This window comes from Corvus brachyrhynchos, unplaced genomic scaffold, assembly GCF_000691975.1.
Source record: "Corvus brachyrhynchos isolate BGI_N302 unplaced genomic scaffold, ASM69197v1 scaffold103, whole genome shotgun sequence".
Taxonomy (NCBI): domain Eukaryota; kingdom Metazoa; phylum Chordata; class Aves; order Passeriformes; family Corvidae; genus Corvus; species Corvus brachyrhynchos.
Window position 1 is genome coordinate 186976 of NW_008237436.1, and position 12690 is coordinate 199665.

A 12690-nucleotide genomic window follows, 5' to 3' on the forward strand; every position below is an offset into this window, starting at 1 on the left:
AGGAAGGTATGGGAAGACCTTCTGAAGAGAAAAGTGGTCAGTAAGGGAGGAGAGGAGTAAATAGAGCATCTAGAGGTCAGGCAGGGGTGTACAATTTCTGTCAAATTTTTGCTTCCTGACTAAGACTGTGTGAATCAGATCTGCTTGTTGGTAGGAAAATCTGAGAACCAATTAGCTCTGTTGCCTGAATTTGTATCTGGGTTGTTTGTTTAGAAACAGGCATATGCAGGGGATCTGGGTATGCCAGGGCTGGTTTGTACCCCATCCACTTCTCCTGTGTCAGTAAATGCTTCATCTGCACACATTAGGAATAACTCAGATTTTACAGACTCACTTACAGACTCTTAGCTTCTGGAAAAAATTATTTTTCGGCTGTGCCTCCCCATTTCTTAACAATGCCTGTTTGTGGGGAAAAGATTAATTTTCCCAGGCAGAGTCTAGGATTTCTTTCTTTAAAGGGTTCCTTGTCCTTTCATTGTCCAAATTAGTAAGTGCACCCAGGCTTCATTTCCATGGAAGGGTGAGAGGTTGTTTTCCAAGGTCTTGTCTAAACACCAATATGATGTGTGTAAATGCATTCTCAGGACCTAAAAACTGATCTCAGCTTCCAAAAATATCCTGCAATCCCCTAGGCTAGCATAGATAGTTGCACGAACCTGTTAGTAATTAGTGATTTTGTCCCATACCACTGGCCTGATTGAAGTGCTCAGGACTATCACATGTGTCAGGCTGGAAGGACTGTTCTGAGTGTCCCTTGCTGACTGTGCTGATGGACAGCACTACATGCACAAAATCTTGTGAACGGAGAAATCTGAGGGGAGAAATTTATGCAGAGTAATAATTAACACAGTTAATTGCATTTATCTTTCATGTTGGCAGATCTGCCAACTGTCAGCTATTTCAAACTAACTTATCAGTTAGATGTCTTCACGTTGATAATTGATTCCTCAATTGTATATGAAAAAACCTCACGCTTATTAAAGCTAGTTTGCAGTGCATACCTTCTGGTTTTTCCCCTGGCACTTTCAATCTGTTTGTCTTAAATGGAGGTTAATAATTTTGTTTCCTTGGGGGAGAATAAACTGTGCTTCATTTTCTTTTATATTCTGGTAATTGCAGGGGATTGCAGAGCAAGGAGCAGGAGTTTAAATTTCCCATCTTTCATGGGAGCTGGAGCATTTCTTGCTCTCCTGCTGCTTAAGGCACATTTCTTAGCCCCAAAGCTATGGATGCCAAGTGTTTTTGCTAAGGAACTCCATGCCTTTAGCCAAAGTCCAAGTCAGTGAAAAGTGTCCTGGAGCAATGGGCACATCTTAGGTTTGACGTCAGTGTTAGAAAATTACTCATCCTAAATGTTCTTGTATGTTGAAACCCACAGGCATCAATGTGGAGACTGTTGAGCACCCTCCACTCTCACCAGTGTTAGCACTGGAGGCAACCAGAACCTTTCTGAATCTGGCTCTGCATCTGACTCTAATTAACAGAAGTTTAAACGAGCAGGAAATGTGAAGAGAGGAAAACAAGTTAGCTCACACACTGGAAATTATGACAGGAACTCACCAAGCTGCTCACACAAAGTAGTCTACAAGGAGGTAGGTCCTCAACTAACCCCTCTACCAGCGGTGAGGGACACTGCTGGAGTCCTTCATGATAGTGATAAGAAGAAAAGTGTTGTGAGATCCCAAATACTATGATACCGTGAAGTTTGTTTGAGGAGGCATAGATGAGCCCTTGACTGACTATTGATCATGAACATTTTTTCCTCCTGCCCTCAGTAACAGCTTTGCTTGCTAGCTGGTGTGATTTTGCAAACTGTCCATGGTCTGTACCTTTGTGGGACTCCTTATCCCAATAAACTTCCTCAGTTACCTGCTTCTTGGCATCCTCCTCTGATTCTCTTTTGCCCTGACACCATACACTTGCTCCATTTTGCACTTCACTGGGAACAGAGAGAACTGAAGGAGGAGTGTGAAAGCTCAGCCTGCCTTTGGGCTCAGCTCTGGAGACAGAGGGGTGAAAGCAGAGAGGTGAAAGAAGAGCACAAAGTGAAATACAGCTTGGGATCTTGGATGTTGCAGTGTTGTGGTGGAGTCAGTGACAAACAGCTGGGGAGGTCACTTGGTGTTGTGTGGGCTTAGAGCCGCAGCAGCACCAGGGTGTCTTGCCATGCCCATCTCTCCTCTGCGTTAGGCCAGGCAGATGTCCTGGGACATGCAGGCACACAAATGTGTGTGAGAGTGTGCCCACACACTCTCTGCAGCTATGGCTGACAGCACAAGTGTAAGCTCAAACTCTGAGGTGTCATCCTGCAGTGCAGGTGAGGACCTGCACTGGGAGGGCAGCCCCACTGGTCCTCTTAAGCTGCTCACATTAATGCTGACATGCTCAAAAAATTTGTAGGACAAGGCCCAAAGCAGTTACAATTTCATGTTTATTGAAACACAGCTGTATTTATTCTTGTTAGAGACATTTAAAAATAATAACACACTAGGAATAATACAGCAACCAATAAAACATGAAATCATAAAACCATTTTCAGTCATGCAACACTGTGTAGTCCTTTGACATCATAACTTGGTTAAGGGCTCGGGCCATGCTAGCAGCAGTAGTAAAATTAAAAATCATGGCTTGTGTTTGCACTAGCAACACCATAAATTATTTTAAAGAGCAATGTTTAACAAACCTGAGTACTTAAAAAAAAAAAAATATTTAGCTGTTGTTGTTCTTTATCTGTGAGCAGTGAAATGGAGTTAAGTAGTCTATTGTTCTTCTTTCTGTCAAAGTCAACTGACCCATAGGAGTGTCTCCAGGGGTTTTATCCTTTAAGATTGCACCTGAACTCATGCATTAGTTTGGAATTTAAAGTTGTGTCACTGCTTCAGTGTCACAGCGGTCAGATGTGGGCAGAAATGGTCCCGTCTTTCTGTCTCTGGGTTCTCACTGCTGTAAAGCTTGAATGTGGAGATCACTGGATGAGGATGTTGTCTAAGAAAAAGAGGGATTTTATTACACGTTAAAAAATTATAATGTAGTGTTAGAACCTGAGTCTGCCTCCACTTTAAATAAATAAATGAACATGCAAAATTTCATCTCGAGTTAATTGCCTAACCATAAGCAATAAAACAATAGAGACCTGTAAGCTGTCAAATGAATGACTGAATAACATGCTTGTGTGCTGAGAAGAAAATAAAGAGTAAATCAATGTTGCCATTTCATTAGGCCTTGTAGGCTTAATATCCTGTCACAGTCATATAAATCAGCAGTAACTGTACTTAAGTCAGTCAAGTTATCCTGCCATAAATGCCCTGTTTGTCAGGCAGGAATTGGATTAATATATAAATTACCAGCTCACTTCAAAGATCTGTGGATTCATTTCCTTTTGCTGTTGTTCCAGGCAGAACTTGCCTGCCAGTTGACTGACCACTGTGTTGCAGGCTGACACTGGGGTGAAAAAAGGAAAACAACAAATGGAAGCTTTGGCTCCTCCCTGGACGCTGCTTGCACTTTTGGTCTTGCCGTTTGCATTGTTTGGTTATTTATTGCTGTTTTTCTTAATAAGGAGAAGACAAATGGCTGTGTCTTTAAAGGTAAGGAGGCAGACACGTTCCTCATTGCTGTGGGTTGTGTGTTTGTAGAAACGTGGAGCTGGTGGCAGCCCTGGAGCCCGTGCAGTGTCACCTGTGGGGACGGCATCCGGGAGCGCTTCCGAGAGTGCCTCACCGCCTCGCCAGCAAAACCAGGCTGCGCTGGATCGCCCAAGGAGACTTCCCTGTGCTCGCTGGAGGAGTGTGTGTGTATGTAGCTCTGCTGTCCTCTTCCCCTGGTCGTGTGACTGCCCTGGCAAAAGCAAAGTGTAAAGTGCAAACATCCCATCTCTCTTTCAGTCATATTGATCTGGTTGATGGATTAGGGCAGAACCCGCTGTGCATTTGATTTGTGGGACACTGGAGAGAGGGCTCCAGGGCATACATAATATTTCTGAATGCCATGCGTGCAATGGAAGCTGTTTAAAATCTTCAGCATGGTCAGGGAATGGAGAAGTCCTGAAGAGAGATCTTGGGGCTAGCAGAACAGGTTCAGTAGTGAAAGCCAAATGCTCCAGTGGAAACCTATTAAAAAGTTAAAATCTATTAAGAAAGAGTGCTGGTTCCAGCTGGGACATGCGGTGTGAGGTTCCCATTTTGTGAGGTTTTTGAGTGGGCAGGTCTCCCCCTGCTCCAGCTTGCTGCTGCTGCTGGCTCGTGACAGGGCAGGCTGGCCACTGCTTGCAGGTGGCAAGTGAGTGCAGATACAAGAGACCTGAGCCTTCTGTAAGATGATAGATAGGTTGCAGCAGCCACATGGCCCCCAGTGAGGCTGGATGAGGCTGTGCCAGCATCATAGTTGGGTGCTGACAGCCATCACTGAGGGGCATGAGAAGTGCCCTGTTTAGTGGAGTGCTGGTGCTCAGTCTGTGCATAACTTTTGCTTCTTGCAAACTCCCTGCTGAAAAGGAGTGTGCTGATGCCAAGGGACCACAGAGACCAGAAAGCTGATCTACAAGCTCCAGTGACTTTGTGTCCCACAGGCACCACAGGGGGCAGGATGGGGAAGGAAAGATGCCCAGGAACTGTGCAGGCTCCTAGGATCTCAGACTATAATATAACCATATTATATGCTAACCATATTTTAAGCTGTTACAAAGTGAACAAAGCTGTATTCCTTGCTTTGGCTGCTTGCAGGCACTTCTTTCTGCTTGCAGAAGTGCAGTGTGGAGAACTGGAATGAAGGCAGCTAAAAAATGGACATTTGGGGATGTGGGGAGTTGTTTAGCACATGGCTACTGCAGTGCTTGTGCCACTGAAAAGGAAAGGACAGCAGGGGTAGAGAATGTGCAGCTTGAGCAAGAAAAGGGGAGGACTACGTTTTTAATGGAAATGTTGACTTGAACCAGCTTCAAGGTGTCTGAGGATGAAGGCCTCAGAAGTATATAGGCAGGACTGAAGTGTGTTGTGGAACACTGCAGGAAATGGGTTGCATTTAACAAAAGTTTGGGTAAAGGGAAAATACTGACAATTATATTCCATCAAGCCAGGTATTGCATGTTGTCAGTGCTCATGAAACACTGGGAATGTCTTAACAAGTCTAATGTTTTTAATGACTTGAAAATGCTGGCCATGTGGGTTTGCTTATTTTGTAAAGCTGTGAGTGAAAGCAGAGAGGAACAACTCCTATGCTTTGGCCCCCAGCTTAAACCAGCCCTGCTCTAGTTGTCTTCTCTGTGCCAGACTCTCTGAGGCTGCTGTGGGCAGTAATGCCACCACCAAAACGCAGTGGGGTTGTTAGTGTTTTCCCAAAGCCACTGTTGAGCTGTGCTATCCCGTGCCTCCTGTTTGTCTACTGGAGAGGTTTGTCTGTGTCATTTGGTTTGTCTCCCTGACAGCCAGTTCCACTCCCCACCTCTGGAGCTCAGAGCAGTCCTGGTGCAGAGAGCTCCCTGGAGGGGGGTCCCTTCGTGCAGAACACGTGCTGGACACATGATTTTTGTGTGCACCTTGCTGTACATGCATGGAGGTGACAGGCCTCTGGTGCTTCTTGGAGGGGTCACTCTTCCCGTGCAGGTGTGCAGCTGTAAAAGGTGTATGATGGTTTCCAACCATCCTGTGCATACACTGTGCACACACCTGTGGCAGCCTGGTTGGACTCAGCAGGTCTGGACAATCCCCAGATTCCAGTGAGACCTCTGGGTTAATAAGGAAGGTTAATACATAGAGAGCACAGATGCATAGGAAGCCTGCATCTGCACCCATTGCTGTGGGATCATCTGGAGGAAATACCTCGTTTCTGTTTTGCACATGGCTTCTAATCCTCCTGCTCCCACATGGGGCAGCTTCCTTTACAGAATCACCTACGTGATTTCATCCCACTGAATCTCAGCTTGCTCGAGAAGTGATTTGACACTGTGACTTTACGGTGTTCGTTCACTGGCTGATCTCAAGCTGGGAATGTCGCCCTCACCCTTCCCACCCCGGCTGTCTGCAGCTTTCAGAAGCAGACAGGTTTTGTTTCCAGCATAACTCTGCAGTCATTAGTCCAGCAGATGGAGCAAATGGCTGAATGAGCAAGGCCGGCACACAGTGCAGGAGCCAGTGAGGTGCAGGGAGAAGCGAACCATAGGGACTCAGTCCTGTTTGGAAGCTCGCAGTTCCTTGCTGTTAGCTGTGTACCCCAAACAATGCAGCACAGAGAATGGAGAATTTGGAAAATATCCATAAGCGAACACGGCTGAGAGAAAGATGAGAAATGAATGAATTGCTTTGCTGCAGTGGTGCTGAACAGAGCAAATGCTTCTCCCTTGAGGTCAGCTTGTTCACACCCTGCACAAGCGTCCAGAACGGTGTTCCAGGTTCTGGCACAGGGGCGTTGGACTGAATGCAAATTTTAGAGAACCTCCTATAAGATTCACCAGGCAGTGATCTTGTTCTTTAAGCTGGTTTCAAGCTCTCAGAGTGACACAAAGACCAAAGTTAATCCACTAGCAGGATTTTTTAGAGAACTTGGCGTTGCTAGGTAGCCCTGAATCAGGGAAGTGGATCTCCTGCCCAGCCCAGCACCCTGCACGTCTGTTTTGTAGCAGCCTGAGACCTTCTGGCCTGTGTTCATCAGTGGATTTGTACATCCTGCCCACCTAACAACTGCACTACCAGCTTGCTGTTGAGTGTGTGTTCTTCTGAATTATGGGAAGTACGTGGTGTCCAGTTCTTGTTACTCTGTAGTCACATTTCCTATTCCTGGACACTCACTGTGGTGCAGGCAGGAGCACCTGCCAAGTCTTACAGCTGTCTGTCTGTCACTCTGATGGAAAGCTTTGGGTTCTGGATAAAACAAGAGACTAGGGCAGGGTTGTTTCATGGTTTCGTCTGAGCTCACAACTTCATGGCCAGCTCTTGTCAACTGCAACTAACCAGCCTTGTCCTCCAACAACATTTTCATGGCCTTATGGAGCTGATGTCTGATCAAAAGATGTTGGGCAGTGCTAACAGATACTAAAATTAGCTATGGGACCAATTAGTCCACTTTCAACCATACTGTATTCTGCTCAAGATTGCCCCTGAAATGCTTGAGACCTCATTCAAAAAAAGAATTACCAATCTGTCATTGGTTCAGCCATCTGTAATGTGGTGGAATGGGCAAGCGAGAGGTTTAAGTAGGACAGCTTTGAGATGTTCACATTAAAGATTAGAATCATAGAATATCTCAAATTGGAAGTGGCCCATAAGGATCATTGCGTCCAACTCCCTGCTCCCCCAGGACTGCTAAAGCTAAACTCTATGACTGAGAGCATCTCCCAGACAGTCCATGAATTCTGGCCGTGATGATTTCCCTGCGGCGCATGTCCCAGTGGCTAATTATCCTCTGAGTGAAGAAGGGTTTGCAGAGTATTCTTCCCTGTTTGAAGTCCCATCTCCAGTCCACAACAGAAGGGTGTCAGTAGTAGAATGCTAGGGACATCAGAGCAGTGGCACTTTCAGTTGAAAGCTTGTTGTGGCATGGGAAGGTTTTGTCCTCTGGGGCTGTGGCACCAGACAGTGGTAGAAGCATCCTCAGAGGACTGCTTAGAAAAGTTACGTTGCCTCTCCTGGTACTGCCTCTGTCTTCCAACTCATTTCAATTCTCACACCCACTTAAGCTCTCCTAAAAATAATTTTAAAGTGATACCTGAAGTACTAGCCTGGGTTGAATTATTTTTACCCCCTTTATGTCACTTTTCACCAGGGAATCTGAATTTACTTCATGAAGAAGGGCAAATAGAGCTCCCCCATTTTACAGGTACTTCGGAATACCTTATGGAAATCTCAGAGTGAGAAAAAATAATGATTACATTAAAAAGGTCTGTGGGAGCCTCCTTGATTTAAAGCAAGTAGATGTTTGTGCCAGTTTGAAGTCATCAAGTAGTAAGTCATCTCCAAAATTTTAATGGCAGACAACTTCCTGTACTTTGTTGATGGCTTATTTTCCTTTGTAGTAAAGTACCCATCCTCACATACCAAAAAGGTGCTGCCGGTGCAACTCTGACAGATGTGTGTGCTCTTTCTTACAGCTATCCAGCCTCCCACCCCACCTTCTGTCCAGCCAGGAGAGGACCAGAAAGCAAATAATATAGTTACCATCACAGGTATCTCCCTATGCTTGTTCATCATTTTTGCCACTGTTCTCATCACCCTCTGGAGGAAGCTCTGCAGAGCTCAGAAATGCAGCAGCGCTGTCCGACGAAACTCCGTCCATTCCCCTGGCTTCCGGAAAAATTCTGATGAGGAGAACATTTGCCAAGGCAACAAGCAACGGGAGAGCTTTGCTGAAGGAGGGGATGCCCCTGTTAACATCCCCCTAACCTACAGGCGAAGCCTCCAATTTGCCCAAGAAGATGATGCCTCTGGAAGTGAAAACTTTCAGCCAAGTGCCCAAAAAATAATCCCTCCAATTTTCAGCTACCGCCTGGCACAGCAACAGCTGAAAGAGATGAAGAAGAAAGGCCTGACAGAGACCACTAAGGTGTACCATGTCTCTCAGAATCCCCTCACGGACACGGTTCTTGGTGCCACCACGATGCTTCCCCTGAGTGGGGAAAACCAAGAGGAGGGAGCAGCAAACAAATTTCGAATCAAATCTCCATTTCTGGACCAGCCAGCCAGTCAGCCTAAGTTCCTGGGGGAAGGCTCTCACCCTAGGTTGGATTTTCCATTCTCTCAGGCCAATCCTGCAATGAGCCCTACCCAAACCTTGGTAAGAAGAGGTCATTTCAAGCACCAGGATAACAGAGTGGACTTGCCTGAGAGGGGCTGTCACAGAAACTCGCAGTTCAGAAGAACAGCCAGTTTCCATGAAACTAAAAAGGCCAGGCCTTTCAGAGAGAGAAGCATGTCCACTCTCACACCCCGACAGACTCCTCTCTACAACTCCAGGACCAGGACGTGGGACCAGGGTCTGGAGGACAGGACACGGCCAAAATCAAGAAACACTAATCCAGCTTGTGAAAAGCTGGATCAGCCCCATGGCACTGTGCTGGGGTGTGAACCACAGAGCCATGGCACAAAGCCCCACCACAGGGCAGGTCCCCCGGTGAGGAAGCTGGACCTGATCACTGACCGCCAGCCTGCCGGTCAGGAGAAGGCAGCTGAGAAGCCTGAGCCCAGCCGAAGTAAGAGGGGCCCTTCGCCTAACCCCAAAGGCGTGTGGCGGAAAGAAACAGGCCCAAATGGCAAAAATAATTCCCAGAGAGGCCCAAGTGTAAGCCCTGCCCAGTACCGAAGGGACAAGTGCCAGAGCTTCCCCTTGGACCCCGAGTTTGCCTTTTATGACAATTCTACTTTTGGCTTAACGGAGGCAGAGCAGCAGATGATCGACCTCCCTGGGTATTTTGGCTCAAATGAAGAAGATGAAACAAGTACTCTGAGCATTGAGAAGCTGGTGATCTGAGTGAGTCATTGCAGCCCTGCAGGAGTGGCATGCGTGGGAGAGGATCTGCAGGATCGGTTGGCTTCTGGAAGAAAGAGCAGGAATCACGTTACCTCTACACACAGCAGGAGGGAATAATGCCCCAGGTCTGGCTTGTGGGAACATATTCCTTTCTAATTACTGAAAAGTGCTTTCATATAATTATTTTTTGTGTCTGTGTGTACAAGGTGCACAAAGTACCCTGGGAAAGCACGTGTTATTTAAGGTGTGGCACAGGAATAGCCAGTAGATTTTATTGTGTAAAACAGTCATGTTTTGTGCATCATACATGATGAGCGCCACTGACATTTCCTACCTTGTGGACTTTGTACTGGTAGACAGTGAGATACTGAAGTATCCACTGTCCAGCACCCTCAGCCATCTGCCCTGATTAGTGAATCATTTCCCATCTAGAAAGCACAAAGCTCAAGCTGTGGGCAGTTTTCATCATTTTTCTGATAGTCATCACTGAACAGCGTTGATTTGTCATTGTTGCTAGAATAACGCATATGGTGAGGGTTTTTTAGCTGGTTGCATGAAAGTGCAAACAATTGATGCTGAATACTTGAGTGAATTTAAAATTGAGGAGGCATTTTCATCATTCAAGACTTTGATATTTTCTTACTGTCAATATTTATACCAAAAAAACAACGTACAAATATTTGCAGGAAATTAGTACAAAAGGCATGCTACAGGGAGGGCAAAGAAAACAGATGATCAGATTTTAGTCCTCCCAGAAATATTACCACAGCATGTTACCTGTAAAAAGCAGTTTGAGAACTGTTGAATTATGCATCCTTTCCATAGTCATCCTTTCCTTTATTAAAATTTTTAGATGTAAATATATTGACAATAATACTACTACAGCGCGCTCAAAATAAATTATGAACAAAACCAGCAAACAGCAAGATTATTTGATTAATACCTGTTCTGGGAACAAAAATTAAAATGACTTGACAACATCTGGTGATTCACAGAGAATCTTATGGAATCATTTACATTGGGAAAGACTTCTAAATTCATTAAGTCTAGCCATTCATGTAACACCACTATTTTCACCACTAAACCATATCCCTTAACTGCCACATGCACACACCTTTTGAACATTTCCAGGGACAGTGATTCCACCACTTCCCTGGGATGCCTGTTCCAATGCCTGACCGCTCTTTCAGTGAAGAAAATTTCCCTCGTATCCAATCTAAATCTCCCCTGGCACAACTTGAGGCCATTTCCTCTGGTCCTGTCACTTGTTACCTGGGAGAAGGGTATAGGTCTCTCTCAAACTGGGAAAGGCTGGGTTTAGCTTGCCTATGTTCCATCTTAGTTTCTCCCTCAGCAGAAAAAAGAGAAAAAACCCAAAATTACTTTAAGTTGCGCGCAAGAAAGAGGAGGAGAGCCCCATATTTAAACTTACAAATCCCGTTTTCTGATGAGGCTGGCTCCTAGAATGGTCTGCTGGGGGGATGGTCTGGCAGTTTGATCCTCAGGGACTTCAGTCCTGGGTGGGAGGCGAGGGTCTCGAACTGTCCCCGTTGAAAAGGCCTGCTAAAACGTAGGTCTATCTTCAGAGGAGCAGCACACAAATGGCTGGTTCTGTCTTGGCGATCAAGACGCAGCTCAGGCCAGGTCCGGGGTCCGGGGTCCAAGGCTGTTTGGGCACCAGTTATTACAGCTGGTGGTGGGGTCCGTGGCTCTGACCCAGGAAGAGATGACCGGTCTGGGGAGATGGTCCCGAAAGGAATCGCCTTCCCGGGGTCTGGTGTCTTCCCTCAGCTGCTGGCAGGAGGGCCCTTGCAGAGGCTGTCCCTCTGAGTCTCACAGGGGCAGAGGGCTTAGCTTCTATAGGGATACAGGGGATGGGTGAAGGCCAATGGGTTACAGAGGATCTGCATAGGGTCTCCTAAAGGATTGTGGGTCTGTCTTTTCTCGCTGTGACCAAAGTGGTTGCCTTTCCAGGGAGTCCTGCTGGGCGATTATGAAATGTCTTATCTCAGCAGAGATCCCTCCAGGGCAGGGGCTGGGCATACCCCACAAGAAGGGGCCAACCAACCCCCACCTTGCTACAACCTCCTTTCAGGGGGCTGTAGAGAACAGAAAATCTTCTTACTGCAGTGAACTACAAAAGCCGTGATGGCTTTTTTGTTGTATTTTGAAACCAGACATCACAAATTTGCCATTAGATTCTGCTGTAAGTATTCAGAGTTGGGTTGGAGCCCTGGTTAACAGCAGAAGCAGAGCTCAGGCCTTTGTGAATGACTAAGACTTTTCTTGCCATTTGTTAGGATAACCATCTTGCAAAGGCCAGGGGAATGCTAGTGGGCAAAACCAAGAAAAGAGATGCTGCCTATGGAGGTTGGTGTGAGAGAGGAAAGGTTTAGGCAGTGTACTATTAGTCTTAAATCAACTCTCCCATAAGGAGCCCAACCCTACATGCCCTTTAACCTGCCTTGTGGGTGTGAAGGCAGAATTAGCATGTGCTCCGTTCTCAGGAAGTAGGCTGCTATCTTTCTCAAAACTGGCTTTCTGAGCAGAGAGAGAGATTTCCCAATCCCACACTTCTTTTTTTTCCCCCTAAAAACGAACAGCAAATTTAAAGGAAGAGCAGCATTGCCGTGCATTAGCTGCTAGTTTCTGATGTAGCTTGACAGGCATACAGTGTTACCTGCTGTGACAGCATAGGAGGAACAAGCCTCAGCATTTGGCCACCAGAGTCAAATCCGGCTGTTTGAATGGCCTTTTTGGTGAGTAACTTTTTGCAGCTGCTGCTAGAGCGAAGGATCTGACTCACAGGGTGATGTGAGCTCCCCCTCTTTCCTGGGAGCCGTGCCAAGATGCCGATGTTCAGCCCTTGGCCCAGTGTGGCGTTGGTACCAGCGATACATTCCCATAAACTGTCAGCTGAAAAGCTGTTTAAAGCGTTTAAGAACATGTTCATGCTTGAAGAGTTATCCAAAGGCAATCAAATGTAATGAGTCTTTAAATTGACTTAAATGAGCTGGAAATCAGACATCTGAAGCAATTGCTGCTCAGGTTACTTACGCTGCCTGTACTAAGGTAAGTCCTGCGGTGTGAAGTGCCTTTGCCCTGAAGCAGCAATCCATCAGCACTGGAGCTGCAGGGCTACAGGATTTGTTTAAGCTTTGTTCAGCCTCTCAGCATGGGAGACCCTGGAGGAAGGGGAGATCAAATGTGCAGTGCAGCAACATGCAGCAAGCA

At 46.3% G+C, this 12690-nt stretch overlaps 1 protein-coding gene across 1 annotated transcript in view; it reads left to right on the plus strand.

Moving 5' to 3' along the window:
- Window positions 1-10859, plus strand: part of THSD1 (thrombospondin type 1 domain containing 1) — a 21549-nt gene extending 10690 nt beyond the window's left edge. Inside the window, exons 3-4 of the mRNA XM_008631404.2 lie at window positions 3636-3794; window positions 8081-10859. Coding sequence (XP_008629626.1) covers window positions 3636-3794; window positions 8081-9456 — 1535 coding nt within the window. The 3' untranslated portion in view covers window positions 9457-10859. The remainder of the gene's footprint in view (window positions 1-3635; window positions 3795-8080) is intronic.
- Window positions 10860-12690: the final 1831 nt, after the last annotated feature.